The sequence below is a fragment of the Chlamydomonas reinhardtii genome, chromosome 17, assembly GCF_000002595.2.
Source record: "Chlamydomonas reinhardtii strain CC-503 cw92 mt+ chromosome 17, whole genome shotgun sequence".
Taxonomy (NCBI): domain Eukaryota; kingdom Viridiplantae; phylum Chlorophyta; class Chlorophyceae; order Chlamydomonadales; family Chlamydomonadaceae; genus Chlamydomonas; species Chlamydomonas reinhardtii.
In genome coordinates, this window is record NC_057020.1 from 5,490,096 (window position 1) to 5,508,195 (window position 18,100).

Sequence of the window (18,100 nt, forward strand, 5' to 3'; positions counted from 1 at the left end):
ATTAGATTGAGCTATGTACCGGAGCTACAGGGTCCGGTGGCGCAAACCATTTAGTTTGCATCTGTTTGCACGATCGTCCGCAGACGTCACCATTTACAGATGTTTTGAATACATGTAGCATATAAAAGGCATGGCAATTCGTCCGAGCAGCTAACTCGGCCGCATGAGTGAGGCGAACGTGCTCAGACCCCTCGGCATCGTGCCGCCTGCTGCGATAAGCCCCAAACCCCGACCTGTGCGGGAATGCCAGGTAACCGGACACCTCGCAAAGCGCTGCCACAAACATCTCACCCTGTTGAAAAGGATGCAACGCGATCACCTCAAGTCAGCACGGCGCGCGCCTACAGGGATGGCCAGCTTTGCCATGCATTGACCCACCTCAACAGCCTGCCGTGATGCCAGCATGCATAGAGCTAGTAATAGTGATACTGTAAGTTGTTGTAGTCTTAACATTCGTAGGCGGCGCAGCCAGCAGCCGCACGCTTGCTGCGGCGGAGGCATCTGACAAGTATTTCTCTGCCTTCCCTTTTGCATCAGTAACTAAGATTACAAGAAGCGCATTGTACTTGCTGAAACAATTCTCCTTGGCTGACATCAATTTGTCGCGCCCTGCGTGGACGGACTCTAGAAGGATTTATCACTACGTAGCCATAGTGAGATATACATGCATACGCATATTAATTAGTACTACTACCATGCGCAAAAACCGGCGAAGCTAGTTTTACGAACGTCTTCACGACATGCGTTAGCGTGCGTGCATCCAATGCGAGCAGCTTCAGCGCCAGCAGTTGGGCAGCTTCAGCGCAAGTTGAGCGCATTGCGGCATTTGCTAATACAAAGTTGCGGTGTCATTCCTTCTGAACTTTTAAAGCAGCGAGTTCCGACTCGCTCAGTTTTGTGCAGGGGAGTTGTGTGTGCATTGCACTCGCCCGGATCCAGCTCGGGCTGCATGGGATCCGGCCAGGACCCGTCAGAGCCAGAGGTCGGCAAACGCGTTTTTTCTGCTGCGGGTCCCAGACCGATTTCGGTAAACCCCAACCGGGGGGTCTGGGGGGTGTCCCCCCAGAGAAAATTTTGCATATCGGGCCTCAAATTGCAGCATTTTACAAGGGTTTTTTTGTGTGCAAGGCTTGCATTCGTCTTACGTGTCCAACAGCACATGCCGGACAGCTGCTCTGTGGCAGGCAGCCACAAATCCTCGCAATCCCCTTCTGTTCCGCGCAAGCCGGCCCGGGGGCGGCAGCCCCAAAGAAATTTTCAGATTGCACTTCAAATTGCGACATTTTCAAGGGGTTTTGGGGGCATTTCAGGTAAACCAAGAGCCAGTCAATCATGTTTTGGGCCGGTTTTGGGGGCCCCATCGTGGTTTCTGGAGCCGTCGGGAGCGATTTCGGTAGTGTAAGGACCAGCAGCGGTTGGCTATTTTCGATTTCGGTTGCGGGTACTTCGGGGGGCCCCGAAGGACCCGAGGCCCATGCTGGCAGTGCTATGTATCTCCACGTCTCTCCTGTTGCAAAATCCGTCTCACCATACAACTCAAGTTTGAACAATAAATGCAACTGCCAGCTGCGAATGCCAAGGACATGTATGGTGCGTGGCGACAACCGCTCGAGCTGGAGAACTCCTTAAAGCCTGCATCTTGACATTCCACTGCATCAAAGAATAGGATACTATGTCGAGCCCACATCTCTCCACCGCGTCCTCTGGCCCCCCGCTGGGCCCCCTTCCACCCCCGGTCACCCGTTCCACACCGAACTGGCCCTAATATGGCCCTAATACTGTGATGCTGACTCTGAATCCTGGACACACCTATGCCCTGGCGGGATGCTTGTGCCTAGGTGGCGGCTGGGCCGGTGGCTTGAGAATGTATCTTATGCGTGCGGTGGCGTGCCGCCCATGCTCCCACGCACACCCACCCCGTCGCACACCTGTTGCGCAGTGCGGACGCTGCTACCCGCCGCTTTCGCCCCGTGACTATGCTATAACTGACGTTGATTACCGGGGATGCCTGTGCCCAGGCGGCAGCTAGGCTGGTGGCTTGAGAATGTATCTTATGCGTGCGGGGGCGTGCCGCCCATGCCCCCCCCCCACACACACACACATGTACACCCACCCCTTCGCACACCTGCTGTACAGTGCTCACGTTGCTACCCGCCGATTTCGCCCCGTGCTGCTGTTGCATTATGCTATAACTGACGTTGCTTTCTGGGGATGCCTGTGCCCAGGCGGCGGCTGGGCCGGTGGCTTGAGAATGTACCTGATGCGTTGGGGGCCGTGCCACCCATGCCCCCCCCCCATGCCACACACACACACGCACACGCACACCCACCCCTTCGCACACCCACCCCTTCGCACACCCACCCCCGGCGCCTCGCGTTTTTGGGACCTGTCGGATGAGGCTACCGTGCTGTCTGGGAAACAGGGAAAGCACCAGCCCTGTCGCCTCTGTTCGTGGCTCCGCCACCACCACCGCAGCTGCGGCCGCCGCCGCCTCTACCTCCGCCACGGCCGCCACCGCCAAGTGAGTCGACTTGTTCATTGTCCTGCGTGAGGGCATCTCGATGTGGATAAAGGTCCCTTGCTGTAAGTTGTGCTATCCTTCTTCGCCGCCGCGCACTCAACACAACCCTGCTCGGATGACAGCTGCCTCGGCGTCGCGACCAATGTCAGCAACCAGCAGAACATGGTGAGGATCTATCTGGGCGAGTTGGGCTCAGGAGGAGTAAGCATCACATGGCAGATCAAGCTGGGGCCACAACGGGCTTGTGGAACACACGCGACTCGCTAGTATCGCCTTATCATGAGCTGAGAGCGCTAATGTGCCCTGACACCCGCACCCGCTGCAGGTTGGGATGACGTTCCTGGGCCTCCAGCGCACCGCCTGCTTTGGCGGTCGTGAACTCAGCGCGTCCTTCGTGGCCACACATATTGCGGAGGCCGCCTGCCCCGTGTCCTGCCCTGCCGCCTCCAACCAGAAGTGTGGTGGCAACGCCAATGCCACCGGCATCCCAGTCAGCGCGTACCGCGCATCTTATCCGCCGCGCCGCCGCCACCGCCCGCCGCGTTGTCCCCGCGTTGTCCCCGCCACCATCGGTGGGAGCGGCGCCACCATCGGTGACAGGAGCAATCCCTCCTCCTGGTCGCACGCTCTCTTAGAACAAGCGCGTCGAGAGAAATGTAAGCTAGTGTGAACGCAAATGCGAAGATGTACGACGCTTTTTGCCCCATGAGTCCAACACACAAAAGTGCCGGTGGCGCGCTCAACAGCACGCGACGATGCGGCTTCCCTGCCGCATGCCGACAAACGTGCGCATGATCCGCATTCGCTCACCGTACCTTAACTACAGTACCGTGCGGCAGCATTAGGCAGCACGCTTCCGCTAGAACTGGCACATACACATGCACGTGGGTACGCACATATGGACACGCATCCACGCGCCCGCCCAAATACGCACAATGCGGGACTACGCCATCCTGCCCCTTTCTCTGACCCATCGCATCTATCCACGCGCCCGCCTGCCGCTTGGCGGTGTGCCGGTGGCCGCGCCGATGTTGCTGACGCCGTGACTTCACATGCTTGGCAACGACGGTACCGGCTGCGTGTGTGTAGGCTTGGCTGTGCTCGGCCCGGGGCTCGGCTCTCCTGGGGCCGAGGCTATCTGTGTGTGGTGTGCCGGGGTCTGGTCGGCGGGGCTCTGGGCGCGCGCTGCCTTTCTCCTGGGCGGGGTTTGGGTTTGGCTTAGGCAGCTGGTTGTGGGTTCTGCTGCTTAGGCAGCTAGCTTGGGATCGGGGCTGCGCTTGCCTCGTGCAACCTGACGAGGTCAGGAACGTTGGCGGCGCCGGCGTCGGGTTGGTGTCGGGTTCCTTCGGTGGCTGGCCTTCCGGCCGGCGGGCTGTGTGTGTGTGTGTGTGTGTGTGTGTGTGTGTGTGTGTGTGTGTGTGTGTGTGTGTGTGTGTGTGTGTGTGTGTGTTGCTATCGCCTGGCCGGGCGTCCCGAGCGTGAGGAATGCGCGTCAGCAAACTACCAGCCTGCCGCCAGCAAGCCAGCGACGCGTCGGTACAGTAAGTCCGGCGTTCTACCCGCCGCGCTCTCATGGCTTGACGTCAAAACTTGGTTGTTGAATGGTGGGGTCTGGGAATACGCTGCACCACTCCCTGCGCTGCACAATTCGGGACTACGCCAACCTGCCCCTTACCCTGTCCCATCGCATCCACGCGCCCGCCGCCAGCGTATTAGGCATTCCGACCGCCACGCACACTGCTAACCATCTAACATCTTGAAAGTCCGCATACCGGTGTCCATACGACTGAAACTCAAGGGCAGCTTAACTCAACTGCAGCTTCATATCACCCCATTGTGTTCCCCTGAGCTTTGTCACGCCGGCTCTGATCCGGACAGTGGACGAGGGTGGACGTCGTTCATCCTAGCCGCCAACAAGCAAAACAACACCTCCAAGCACCGGGTGCTCTCGCGCACACATGTCGCTCAGGTAATAAAAGCGCTTCGAAAGTACTTGAACTGCAGCTTGCAGCACGTGCGTGGCATACACCCACATATCGGTGTGTTTCTAAACGAACGCCCCCATGCTGCAACAGGCAGCAGCGGGTCGACTGTGCTAAGCTTTGTGTTCGCACACACGCGCGCATGGAAAAGCACGCCATGATTCTTCGGTTGCTGCTAACACACAACACTCGCTCACACTGTCACATACCGCGCGCCTAGTATCCGGAACATGCTTTACTGCCTGCCCCCTAGTTACCAAGCAATGCCGCGTGCCGATTTACGACAAGCGAGAAAGTACTAGCATACTGTAAGCCCTAATGGGGCATGGGTAGGTTGCGCGATCGAGCATTAAACCACGTCTGTACCGACAACAGACGCGCGATCAAGTGCAATCCTCGGCGCATCGGGAGAACGCCGCATGAAGCGGCGGACGAAAAGAGACACACTTAGACACACGTAGTCGTCATCCCAATCCCGACCCAGCCACCGACGTGCCGTCGGTAACACGACGCAAAACAATGGTGCCCGACATTTCATGACACTCTTGATGACACTTCCAAGCGATCCCATACCGCCGATTCACTGGCAATTGCTCCCATCCAATTACACGCCACGCCCAGACAATCAATATCTCACAGCACACCTGCAACATGCAGTAGTAAAGCGAACAAACTCCTGCGACGTTGTAGAATCTCATAAGTGCATTAACAACTCCATTCATCCCCGCGCCGCGGGAGGGGGAGCCGTACCCGGCTTCGCAGCCGGCGCCGCGGCAAGCGGTTGAGGTCGGTTAGCAGGTGCCGGAGAGGGCAGCGGTGGAGACGGCCGAGGAGGCCGGCCGGCTGGTGGTGCCGGTGACAAGATGCGATAGACGCTCACGGCGACGCGGGTGCCACTGGCGGAGCCGCCACAGAACTGCTGCGCCACCAGAGGGCAGGGCTGCGAACATGTGCCGTCGGGTAGCTGCGCCGCCACGAAGGCAGCTGAAAGCTGGGACGCGCCAAAGCAGGCGGTGCGCTGCATGGCCAGGAACGTGATGGCGGCCTGCAAGCGCGGAGACGGATGAGGGACACCGAGTATGTAGCTAGGGTGTGTGCACAACTCCAGTTGCACGTCGGTACAGAGGAAGCAATGGTACTGTAAAGCGTGTATGGGCATACATGGCTTCAGATACAGCAGCAGCAGGCATTGCCAGGACGCGCAGGACTCACGGTGCGGTTGGTCAGGGCCTCAGGCGGAACGGCATCCAGGCAGCGCGTCACACTGGTAGGCTGGCCCACAAGCAGCTGTATGGCCAGAGCGCGGGCCTGTATACGTCGGAGCATAGAAGGTTAACAGAAACCAGGCGCACCTTTCCGGAATGTGCTGTCCAGGTCTAGCCCCGTATCTCTGGATACAAGAGTGCTTATCTTTCCTGAACAGGCGCATCAGGCGCATCAACGGCGTGCTCAGTTTTCAAACGTATCACCAACAAGAGATTGGTCCCGGTCAATGTCATTCATGCCCGCCCCTCGTACCTGAGCATTATCGAAAAAGCAACCCACGTAGGACGTAAGAGGCGGCAGGAAGGCTGCAAGTATAAAGAGTAGTGGGCAAGTATGGGAAGTCACGGTACGACAACCGAAGACAACGCGCTGCATACCAGTGACGTGCACATGTGTAAGTCCCTTGCCCAATCAAAGCAGACAACGCACCAGGCGAGGGAGGCAGCGGCGGCTTAGGTGGCGGCGGCGCACGGAAGACGGGCGGCGGCGGCGGGTCATCGAACAGAGGAGGCAGCGCGGGTGCTGAAGTTGCGAGCTTGTCGCTTGCGTCCACAAGGTCCCAGAAGCGGGGCGAGCTAGCGGCGCCGGAACGGGGCACACTGGCACGGGCGCGTGTGATTGTGTTTAGCACGATCTTCAGGTCAGGAACTGACAGGCGGATCTGGCCCTGTGTAGGTTGCACAGCGTAAGGTTGCACATAGCCAGCGTGAGCCCCGGTTGCAAGAGGCCTCTAAGTGGAAGGCACGAACTTGCAAAAGCGCCCCATGCATGCCCCTGCACAGCAGTGTAGCATATTTTGGCCCCTCTCAATGCTTGCCGTGGACCCATATCCTCCCATTCGTTCCCCCGCCCTCCCGCGCCCGCACCTGCAGGTACTCCACATACTGGCTGGCCGCCAGCTCGGCGTTCTGCAGCTCGCTGGGGCTGGTCACAGTCAGGTTGCCGCCGGGGTCGGACACGTACCTGGATGCGTCGCGGGCATGGGCAGCGCGAGTCATGCGAACAAGGAAGGCGTGCTTAAACGAAGGAGTTGATTGCGTAGGTTGTGCACAGTCGCGCTCCACAGCGAACATCAGGCAGGCCCCAGCTAGGGCACGAAAGGCACGCACCCGGTGATAAGAAGGCCCATGGGACCTGAAACCAGGTTGACAGGGATGAGGCTCGAGTTAAACTGGGGCGCGCCAATGCGGGCAGCCGCGGCGCTGGCCGCCCCAGCGGCGGTGGCCTGCAGCAGCGTGCGACCGCCGCTGTTCACCACGACCCTCGCATCCATCCCGCTGCCCTCCTCCTGGACCAGCGGCTCGTCTTCGGCATTCCAAAGCTGGCTTCCAGACGCCGCCTCGCGCCCCAGCGGCAACTCAAGACTCTCAAAGAGGCTGCGACGGCGGCTGGCGGTGCCGGTTCCCAGGTAGAAGATGGTGGGCATGACATCGGGACCAACCACGATGATGCCCTTGCCCTTGAACACGAAATCACGGAGGAAGCCTGACACCTTGGTCTGCAGGTAACGCGCGTCGTAGGACCCAATCACGTACACGTCGCATTTCTCTGTGTGGGATGTCCGAAATGGGTACCAGGGCATGAGGCGGTTGGGTACGCACATTAGTGTGCAAAGCGGGGGCACACGAAGTACCAGCCAGTGTTGAGGGGATGTACGGTATGCAGGTTGTCGGCATGCACGCGGATGCACGACTCACGGTGTCCGCCCTTGAGGAAGGTGGCGAGCGGCAGAACGAAGTTCATTCTGGCAGACTTGGCGGTCTGGAATGAGTCCGGCCGCTGTGCCACCACGTACCTGCAGGCGCGCCCGTTAAACGGTGTGGGTCGTGCCAGTGGTGCGATCACGTGAAATCCCAACAAATAGACAACGCCTGTAAAACTGCAACGACACGCTTCGCAACTCACTTGGCCATGGGCAGGAACTTGATGTCAGCCACACGAATTAGGGCCTTGCCCACCTGCGTTGAGTGTATCGGGCCGGCCCAATCAGTGAGCAAGACGTGAAGGCTTAAGTGCAAGAGCGGTGTGGAGATGAGTATGCAGGCCACGGACATCCAGTCCCGCGTCACCACATGACCACGTACAGAACACGCAGTGATCCAAACGTTTTGGCGCGTTCCGCATGACCGCGTTACTCAAGGCGTCGTACACATACAGAAATACGTGCCGTACAATCGACGCACGCATACGCACCTTTGTGCCGTACCAGGCCGCCCACGTAGCGATGTTGACAATGAGCTGGTCCGTGCCGGGGTCGGAGGTGGGGCGTCCGGGCTTGGCCTTGGGCTTGCAGCAGCCCGTGATCAGTTTCTCACCACCTGCGTGGTGGAGAGAAGGCGAGGGACCAGATCACCGAAGGGTCAACACGCACATGCTCACTGCTGTCTACCAGTGTGAAGCATGTGTGCCGGCCGCAACCAACTCTTGACAACAACGGACCCAAGCGGTGCCTGCGTCATGAGACACAACAGGCCAGGGGCAACCAGAACACGCGTATGTTTGGGCGTTCCATCTCCCCTTCCAATCAACAGCCCTGAAACACCAGCCTCCCAAGCGCTCACCAAACACAGCAATGCGACCGTGCCCATAGCGCGACGTTGCCACAATTGGATCATCCGTTGGGCTGCGCACTACAGGCAGTGCAGGCCCGGTAAGAACCAGCGTGGCCACCGGAACACGGTTGGGCAGTGTGGGTGGCACGTTTGCCGTAACCTGTGGATAGTCGACTTTGACGTAGAACATGAACGCGGCGGCAACCGCTGCACGCGTGGGCGAAGGAGGAGACGGCGGGATGGGCGGAGGCAAGGGGATGGCCAGGTCCGGAGGTGGAGGCGAGGGCGGGAAGGGCGGTGGAGGCGGTGGCGAGGGCGGGCGGGGAGGGATGGTGGGGCGGCTGGGCGCCGGGGGTGCCGCAGGCGACGGCGGCGGAACCGGTGGCGGAGGGAGGCGCAGGCCCGGTGGTGGGGTGACCGGCGGCGGTGGGGACGTGATTGGCGGCGGGAAACCTGCATTGCAGTTGGTGAGTGGCAAGTTGAGGATGGACGAGTCATACTATGCATACGAATTGCCGGCAAGCACGCTCCCTGCGATTTACGTCCACCCTTATGCGCATAACATCACTCAAACGGCTCACCTCTCCTGACCGCAAGCGCGAAGCCCATACTGCCGAAACCTGCGCCTGCGCCGCCTCGCAGGCCGCCCACCACCATGCCGCCTGGCACGCCCGCACTGCCGCCGCCACCAGCACCACCCTGCAGAAGCGTGCGGCGACGGTGACGCGCTGCGGCGGCGCCGCCCGTGCTGGGACACGGTCCCGTGCTTGAGGTGCTGCCATCCGTGAAGGTGGCGGTGAGCTGAGCCACCGCACCCGTGTCACTGCAGCACACAGAGACGCTGTCTAGTGCGGAACCGCTAGCAGACACCAAGCTGGCCGTGGTCTCCGAGAGCGTGGGGCTTCCGGGATCTGCGACATAGGAAATGGAGGCGTTGCCGCATGCCGATGTTTACGGAAACACCACTAACCGAGCGCTCCACCAACGTAATCCTTCCGGCTTCCCATCCCCAGGGCCGCGTGTCCCTCACCGTAAAGGCTGCCCGCCACGGTCTCCACGTGTGTGCTGGGTCCGGTGCCAAACACAAGTTTGACAGCCACCACGATGCCGCCAGCCTTGCTGTCGTACACGTACGTGATGGCCGTGACCCGGCCGTACTGGTCGAGCAGGTCCGAGCTCAGAGCGGTGAATGACTTGTCAGACGCATGGCCGTCGCAAAAGGTCTGCGGCGACAGGATGGGCAGGATACCGCACAGGAATTGAAACAGAGGGAAGGATTGGGTGCGGGAGGCGAAACGCTCAGAAGCCGTCCTTCCGTGCGTACAAACACGATCACCAGTTTGGACAGATAACCAAACATTAGCAAGGGCTCACTGGCGTGAACACGATCTCCCAGCCGTTGAGAAAGATGCCGGGCGGGCTGGGTGGGTTGGGCGGGCTGGGCGGGCGCTGGGTGGACGTGACGGGAGAGGGCGGCAAGGGGCTGGGAGGTAACGGATCGGGAGGCGAGGGGCCGGGCGGCAAGGGGTTGGGAGGCGAAGGAAGAGGCGGCAAGGGAGCTGGGTTGGGGCTGGGTGGAGGAGATGATGTAGAGGGTGAGGGAGCTGGCAACAGAGGCGGGACCAGGGAAGGGGGAGATGGTGACAGAGCAGATGGGGGAACGGGCGGCGCCGGAGATGGTGGTTGCGAGGGAGGAGGCGGAGGCGCGGGCGGCGAGGGAGGGGGCGGTGGAGGCGGAGGCGGAGGGAATGCCAAGACGGCAGGCGACGGAGGGGGGGCCAACACGAGCAGGGGCGGTGGCGGGATGGGGCTAGGTGGCGCCAGGGACGGAGAAAGCGGCGGCGACGGCGAAGGCGGCTGCGGGCTGGGCGGCGTAGGGCTGGGCGGCGTAGGGCTGGGCGGCGCGGGGCTGGGCGACGACGGAGCATTGACCGGTACAGGGGCTGGAGACGGTGGAGCAAGGGTAAAAGGAGCAGGACTGGGAGGCTGCGGGCTGGGGGGCCCCGGGCTAGGCGGCTCTGGGCTGGGCGGCACAGGCGACGGCGGCTCCGGAGACGGAGGGCTGGTGGACGCAGGGCTTGGCGGCACGGGGCTGGGTGGTGCAGGGCTGGGCGGCTCTGGATTGGGCGGCACAGGCGACGGCGGCTCCGGAGACGGAGGGCTGGGGGGCGCCGGGCTGGGCGGCTCGGGGCTGGGCGGTGCAGGGCTAGGCGGCTCCGGGCTGGGCGGCACAGGGCTGGGCGGCACAGGGCTGGGTGGTTCCGGGCTTGGAGGCTCAGGACTAGGTGGAGCAGGTGATGGTGGCTCCGGACTAGGTGGTGCGGGCGACGGCGGCGCCGGGCTTGGTGGTCGTGGCGGCGTGTTGGTTGGAACAGGTACTGGGATTGGAGGGCCGGGTGGGCTAGGCGGCGGCGCGGGTGGACTGGGTGGGGAAGGGCAGTTGGGCGGAATGGTTGCCAGGACACTGCTGAGGCCTGTGGATGGTGTGAACAGGTTTGTGGTTGGGCACATGAGATGGAACAGATCATTCCGGGTACCGATAGATGCAGCTTATAAGTGAATCATTCGACGTCATTACGCAATTACTACAGCCGGCAGCACACCAAGTCAGCGCGACACATGCATGTTTTTGCCCGCTGCTGCGCCCGCACCTGGCGCGTCACCGCACAGCGCGGTGCCGCTCACGTTGAGGAAGGTCAGGGTGTCGTTGAGGGCTGACCAGGAGGCGGGCAGCGGGCCGGTCAGCAGCTGGTTAGAGGACAGGTCGATTTTCTGAATGATCCTGCACGTGCAGGTGCATGCACGGTACAGCACGAAAGCAGAGCACGCAAGATGTGTTGAGGCAGGTTGAGGAATGGAAATGCACGCGCACGCCTGTCAATGGAGGCTTACATTACACAATACAATACGGTATGTGTTGAAGAGCGCAAGGAAAACAATACAGTCTGTGTGCGCAGTATGTGTGTGCATGCGTGGCTGGCTCGACGTGAAGCATAGGTCATTGCGAGCTGTCACCGTGTCACAACATCAAGCTCAGCAATCGGAGCTGTACAGTACATACATGTGCCCTCACGAAGCGAAACTCACGCGAACGCGCTCCACGAGCTGGGCGCCCCGCCAGTGAAGCTATTAATGTTCAGTCGAAGTTCAGTCAGAGCAACTAGGTCGGTCATGTTCGCCGGCAGGGAACCTGCGCGCGTGCGTGTTGACGCATGTACGTGCATGTGCGCGGATGTGTTTTGGCACAGGCGTGTATGTCAGGGCGGGCGCGTGTGCACATCGACACGCTTTGCCTGGACATGCCCTCGCGGGGCCCCCACAACATGCAGCGGCATTAGCCCCCCGTTGCTCACCGCTGAACGTGTTATCGTGCAGATCCAGAAATCTTAATGCAGTTAGGGCCGGGATGCCGTCAAGGCTTCCTGCAGTGGCGGCGTGACAACGACAGCGTCAACCGACAGCAGGCCTGTCCCCCACCCGCATGAAGACTGTTTAGGCTGTCACGGACAACCCCCAGCAGTATCGCGTACAGCATTCGTGACACGCACCTTCACCCTTGTTCCCAATGTACTGGAGAGACTGTGGAGCGAGGTGGACCAGCACGTGAGAGGCGGGCCGGCACGTGTCGCGGGACGGCAGTGACATTTGAATGACACGTCAATCCACATTCATCGGCAGCATTCTATCGCGCACTCCAACCCGCTGACCATCCCATGTCCTACTCACGTACACACCGTGAGAGAGGAGAGAGGAGTCAAGTTCGTCGGCAGGGCGCTAGAAAAGGGCTGGCCGTTGTTGGCCCTGCATGCGATTCAGGTCCGTGAGTTAGCCGCGGGCTATGTGGTGTGATATCTGTGTGTCATACTTGAGATGACATGAATGGCGGGATCAGCAGGTACGAATGGACAAGAGCCGCGGACCTCCGGGATCCATGAGCCGCCAGGAGTGCCCACTTATTGCAAAAATGCGACTGCACAGAAGAGCGCAAGGGTCGCCGACGGTACCACTTACCAGCAATCAGCAATGCTGAGGGCCGTGATCTGTGCGCAAAGTAAGGGATGGAGTTGTGGCAACGGTTGTATGTGCGGTTGCAACAATAACAGCCAGCCAAGAATACCGGTATGGGCAGGTGGTCATCAACCCCAAAAATAATGGCATGCGTGTGCGTAGGCCCTAGCAGACCGGCCTCAGCGTTTACTGAATTACTGTTATGAACGCCTGGTGTGTAGACATGCGCCCCGCACGCAAGACACGCACCTCAAATATATCCACGCCAGACGTGGTGAGCGGGACCGCGGTCACGCCTGTCCAGGTGTCTATTGTTCGCGTGGAGTCCCAGTCAGTGTTCAGATCGCACTTGCTGCCGGCGCTCGTGGCGTTGTTGAGGACCGGCTTCAAATCCACCTCTAGGACCTTTCGGAAATCAACCCGTTCTGTTGGCCAGGGAGTGTGCATGATTCAGTCAGCACCATGCGTTCTGGACAGTTACGACGCATATACTCGCGCCTGCGCGGGATATCTACGTGAGTGTGACCTGCGGAATCCAGACAACAAGCCCTTACCGCATCTCGTTGGAAGGGGGGAACTCGCGGGTGAAAGGCCAGCCGCCACAGCTGCGCGGCGGATCACGCGGCGGCGGGCGAGCGCATGAGCAACAGCCGACTAAATGCGCATTGCCCATCAATCATAATGCTACTGTCTGCCGGTGCCTTGCTGCTGGCCAGCACCTCCCCCGATCCACACCTCCCCCAATTCACACCTGGATGGAGCTCTGATCCGCACCGCCCAGGTGCCCCCCCCCACCCCACCCCCAGCAGCATGCACCAATGCCCCACTAGGCCTCACCGGCATTAGGCGTGCCGCATGCGCCTGTGTTCGCCACGTTGATGTTTTCAACACCAGCAAGCGCGCTCCAGGAATCAGGAACGTTCCCGCCCAGGTACCTGCATGTGCAATGCAAGGGGAGCGTGGATGAGATGGGAGTGGGCGACAGGTGATCAGATTGCCAGCGCGTGCAATCACACGGCACGCCGTGCAAGTTGTGCGCGCCCCCACCTGCTGGTGTCCCTCCCTTGGTGGAAAAGGGCCCCACCACGAGGGCCCACCTGTTACTGGACAAGTCAATCCAGCCTGACTGGATACCCGTCAGTTGGCTCCACTCGGGGTGGAAGGCCGAAGGAACGGGGCCTCCCTGCAGCATGCGCGGTTCGTGGGCACACATCAGGCAGCACATACGGTGCACGCAGAGTGGTACGCGCGCGCATGAGACGGGCCGGTGGGTATGCGGCGCTTGCGGCTGTGAAGGTGCGGCTGGTGCGGCCTGAAGAGGTGCGCGTGACCCCGGCCCAAGGGAAAATAGAAACACCTGCCGTAAAACCCCAGGCCCAAGCAATCCAGTACACCCAGGCCCACCCCACCCCCAGAACCATCCTAAACCCAGCCACAATTCGAGCTTCTCCTGCGCAAGCTGAGGGCGCATGCGGAATGAAAGAAGCCATGCGCGCACCCCACCACACAACAGGTTACTCCGCTAGGTTGCCCACAACCACCCAATCATACACCGACACCAGCTACCTGGAGGTTGGAGTAGCTCAGGTTGAGCTGCACAAGGTTGGACAGAGCCGAGTAGGCTAATGGCAGTCCAGTGCCATCCTGTACGTTGGGATGCAAACATGTGCAGTCAGTGGGCTTTACAACGTGCAAGGTATTCACGTACCCCTCACATTTCCGCAATGAGGGCGCAAACGCGCCACGATAGTTTGCAGCTTTGGCACGTACCAAGGTTGCCTTGTTGTTGCTCAAATCTATAGGCGTATGATGTGGGTGAGCATCATAAGGGTCAGAGGCAGCAGGAGCCAAGCCACCTCGCCGACCCCGGCACTTCAGCAGCAGCGAAACATACCCGCCCCCTGCTATGCTGCCTTGCATGGCGCCACAGTAGCCGTGAAAGCAGGAAGCAAACGCTCACCCTCCATACGCACCAAGCTTTGTAAGTGTTGTGAGCTGCGCTAGCGCTGCGGGGGGCGCGACGGTGGAGAAAGCCCCACCGCTGGGGAAGCACCCAGGCAGCTCCAGAGACACGACCACGAAACCCGCGGCCGTTGATTGGCACTGTACGCCGTACCAGAATGCGTCACACGCACTACTGGTGTTGAACCAGGTTGATGCGATGTCGGTCGCGCACAGACTGTCCGCGCTGCTGAAGAGGCCCCCAACCGGCGCGCTGCGCAGAATTGCCGTGGCTTGTGTGTCGCCGGCTGTGCGGGGTGCGTTTGGGCGGACCAATGGGGGGTTTGGGGTCAGCAACCCTGGGAATTAGGAATCTTGGGGTAAAGCAGCGTACGTGTCGTACAAACCACAACGGCCAGACGCTGGGGCCGTCGGGGGAGGCCGCGGGAGTTCTTATCTAATAGAAAGCTGGGCGCGGGAACTGAGTGGGGCCCAGCGCCCTGACGAGTGGCGGCCCGGGACCGATAGCATGCGCCGATCCACGTTGCTTCATGGAGCGCTTAACTACACCAACCAGTCCTCGGCGGTAGCAGGTTGCCAGTCAATAATGGCGGGAAGCCCCAAACCCCGAACTCTGGGGGGCGGCACGATTCAGCGCGGGAACCGGAAACCTCACAGAGCGCTACCACAAACATCTCACCCTGCATGAAACATATGTTGAAAGAGATGCAACGCGATCACTTCAGGTCAGCACGGCGAATGCTTGCAGGGATAGCGAGCTTTCCGCGATGACCCACCTCAACAGCCTGCCACGCTGCCAGCACGCACAGAGCTAGCAACAATGATACTGACGGAAGCTGTTGCAGTAACATTCGTAGGTGATGCAGCCTGCAACCGCACGCGTGCTGCTGACAGATATTTCGCTGCCCTTCCTGCTGCACTAGTACCGAGATTACACAAGGCGTATTTGCATTTGCTGAAGGAATTCCAATTAATGGGTGGCAGAGTTGGGCGCACCCTGCGTGGACGGACTCCAGAAGGATTTATCACGACGTAGCAGCAGTGACCAATACATGCAAACGCACATTAGTTACTAGTACTGTTCACAAACCGGCAAAACTATTATACGGTGTTGGCGACATGCGTTAGTGTGCGATCGGCAATGATGCAGCTTTCATTACGAGCGCAAGTTTTGCTTTGTTGAACACTTGCTAATACAAAGCTGCAGTGCGATTCCATCCAGAACTGACTCCTAAAGCAGTGAGTTCCGACTCGCTGGGTTTTGTCGGACGGCCGAGCCAACCGCTGGCACGCGGCGGGGACCATCATAACGCATCGGGGTAGCCCCAGCTCGACGCAACGTCCAACCGTGTCCCCGGCCCATCAGCTTTCTACTGCCATATCTAGCGTACTCAAGCATTGTTGACCTCCAACAACATTCTTCTTCGTGCCTATCCAACGCTAGGATTTCGACAGAGGTTCCCGTGTGCCCGCGCGCGCGATGTAGCTAGCCACCCGCCGCAGGCCCAGAATTCAGAGCATGAGTTACCACTGCTCTCTGCGCCTTCACCCTCGAGAATGCGTTGGCATGGATGTCCAGAACCACCAAGGCGGTCAGGTAAGCCAAGCCGCCCACCAATCCACCTACCATGCCTTCGGGTAAACGCCAAGGAAAGATACCTTTGACGGATGAATATGGCAGATGAACGTGAAGTGCAGTATTGTGGATAGGCCAGGACGCGCCCTTGCGACGGCATGCTGCTGGGCGGAGGCTTGGTAGGTGGGTGGTAGGCCTCATCAAGTCTATAGACGCACCTGTGCCCCTGTTGCCATAGTATTCTCCTAGCTGATCCTAGTCTCTGCGCGAGTCGTGGAAACGGTTAACGGTGGCAGGGGGGGTAGAAAGCTCAGGTTCTTACCCCATGCTCAATATTTCAGAGCTTTAGGAGAGCATTGTGCACGTGCTTTTAGTTTTGTTAGGGGGTGTCTGGTGAGGAAGTTCTGAGCCCCCAAAGTTGGGGGGTCGGTCGTCGTCCCTGGGAGTCCGCCGGGTTTCGGGAGCCCATCCTGGCGGATTTCGGGAAGCGCCCCACAAGTAGAACTAGGGGCCAAACGCAGCACTATGAGGCTCATATGTGCACGTTATGCCGTATTAAGGACAAATAAACAAAGCGTGGGAGGCTCAGTTGCGCGTCCGGGCGTGGACATGTCGGGACATGTCTCGACGTTCAACACATGCGCACTGCCACGGCTGGGCTCTCTAGCGCTGGTGCGCATGAATTTACGTCTAACAAGGCTGCCGATGCACACTGTCCAACCGTCACACGGCAGAGAGTTTAGCGCGGTGTGGGCTGGGTCGAGAGCGAGGATTTCCATGGATAGGATCCCGCGCGTGACCGAAGTCTCAGAACAGGACCGCTGAAGGCACAGCGTGATAGTGCTCGTCAAGAGGAGTCGATTGACACCACTTTGGTATTAAATGAAGGGGTTTTAACCGCTAAACAACAAGGCTTTGTCCGTGGGGTGGGTGGGTCGGTCGTCCCCTCACGGGGGGCCCGGGGGATTTCGGGGCATGGGGTCTGGCACTTTGTTTCCTAACCCCCCTGACGGCATGGGTTATTGAAATGCTTGAATGCGAATGCGAGTGCAGACGGCAGCGGAGGTTGTTGTCGCTTGCAAGCAGTGAAAGCGGTCAGCAACACGCACTGAGAGCAGACATGTTACCTCAAATGCATGGACGGTAACCGCCCTGTGCCTGTGACTGCTGTAATAATGCAGCGGATGGTGCAAATAGCCGTGAAACCGTTCGGGGCTGCCATGTTTCTACTGCTCTGGTTACCGTACGCACGCCATGCACCGTGCATCCCTTCCGTGCTGGGGATCCCCGCGCCGCCCAACGCAAATCCGCTGTGAAACCCGGCATGGACCTGGAGGTAGGTTATTACAAGGGCTGAGCGATCGAGGTTGGGGTGGACGAGGCCCGTACGTGAGGTCCGAGTAGCCCGGCGGACATCTCACATACCGGTAGTTCTGTGCGGTGATGCCAGCAGGAAGTGGGAAATGCGTGCGCAGGTGAATCAAGCGTGTCCAAGTGGCCGGCGTGTGTGTCAGGGTCAGTCCGCCACGGCGTAGGTCCGCAGGCCCACACATCCCGGATGCGTGGCCTGATGTGCGTTACTCATCATGATGACTCTATTACTGCTCATCTCATCAAGTCTGTGAAGCGGACAAACACATGCACACAGTTGCCGAAAGGGGCGGGGGTGGGGTGAGGGCCACATGGTTTGAGAGCCACGCGTGGTTGAGAGCAGGAAGGACAAGATACTTCATTCCCGCGCATGGCAAAAGTGGGCTGAGCCACGTATCTAGTCTGAGGCCGCAAGCGTCTACTTCATCTCCCGGGCATAGCCGGGGTCGGTGCGTACAGGCACGGCCCGCCGTAATGTGTCCAGCCGCCAGGTCCCGCTGCCAAGCACTAAGCACAGCCAGCAATCCTCAAACAGGAAATCCTCTAGCCACAACACTCCTCACTGCTGCAGCCTGCCACATACTGTGCAGTGCTATGCTTGCCAGCAAAGATCCTAACTAGACACCGGCCCGCCTCAACCTGCGCGCCGGCGCCGCTTCTTGGGTGGCGCCTCCTGCACGTGGCCTTGCTCGCCCCGTCCGCTCGCGGTTTGCGCCAGTATGGTATTTTTTGCAGACGCACGCAGGCACGCAGGCAGGCAGGCACGGACAAGCGCAACGCTTGAGGGGCCGTAGCGCAGGACGGCGGACTTGGCGGGGGGGGGGAGAGATTGCATTGGTTACAAGAGGGACCTGCTGACCTG

The 18,100-nt window shown here is 60.0% G+C and overlaps 2 protein-coding genes across 3 annotated transcripts; one reads left to right on the forward strand and one right to left on the reverse strand.

Annotated features, from left to right (window-relative positions):
* Positions 1-93: 93 nt before the first annotated feature.
* On the forward strand, positions 94-4,085 carry CHLRE_17g737376v5 (uncharacterized protein). The gene is made up of 4 exons (XM_043072575.1): positions 94-873; positions 2,476-2,686; positions 2,847-3,093; positions 4,029-4,085. The coding sequence occupies exons 2-4, from the start codon at positions 2,684-2,686 to the stop codon at positions 4,064-4,066; spliced, it is 288 nt and encodes a 95-aa protein (XP_042915034.1). The 5' UTR covers positions 94-873; positions 2,476-2,683; the 3' UTR covers positions 4,067-4,085.
* Positions 4,086-4,104: 19 nt separating this feature from the next.
* Positions 4,105-15,223, reverse strand: CHLRE_17g737400v5 (uncharacterized protein). Of its 2 annotated transcripts, XM_043072577.1 has the most exons (28): positions 14,971-15,223; positions 14,446-14,629; positions 14,290-14,335; positions 14,100-14,125; positions 13,896-13,973; positions 13,427-13,512; positions 13,167-13,264; positions 12,884-12,934; positions 12,579-12,754; positions 12,333-12,361; positions 12,056-12,122; positions 11,870-11,900; positions 11,675-11,743; positions 11,409-11,511; positions 10,973-11,103; positions 9,696-10,795; positions 9,352-9,544; positions 8,903-9,232; positions 8,331-8,774; positions 7,963-8,087; positions 7,675-7,727; positions 7,467-7,564; positions 6,879-7,317; positions 6,636-6,732; positions 6,199-6,436; positions 6,022-6,074; positions 5,716-5,811; positions 4,105-5,548 (listed from the first exon to the last, which is right to left on the reverse strand). In XM_043072577.1, the coding sequence occupies exons 3-28, from the start codon at positions 14,294-14,296 to the stop codon at positions 5,222-5,224; spliced, it is 4,545 nt and encodes a 1,514-aa protein (XP_042915035.1). In that variant the 5' UTR covers positions 14,297-14,335; positions 14,446-14,629; positions 14,971-15,223; the 3' UTR covers positions 4,105-5,221. The 2 variants fall into 2 exon arrangements, with proteins under 2 accessions (XP_042915035.1, XP_042915036.1); XM_043072576.1 differs by having other exon boundaries at positions 14,303-14,578.
* Between the last annotated feature and the right edge of the window lie 2,877 nt (positions 15,224-18,100).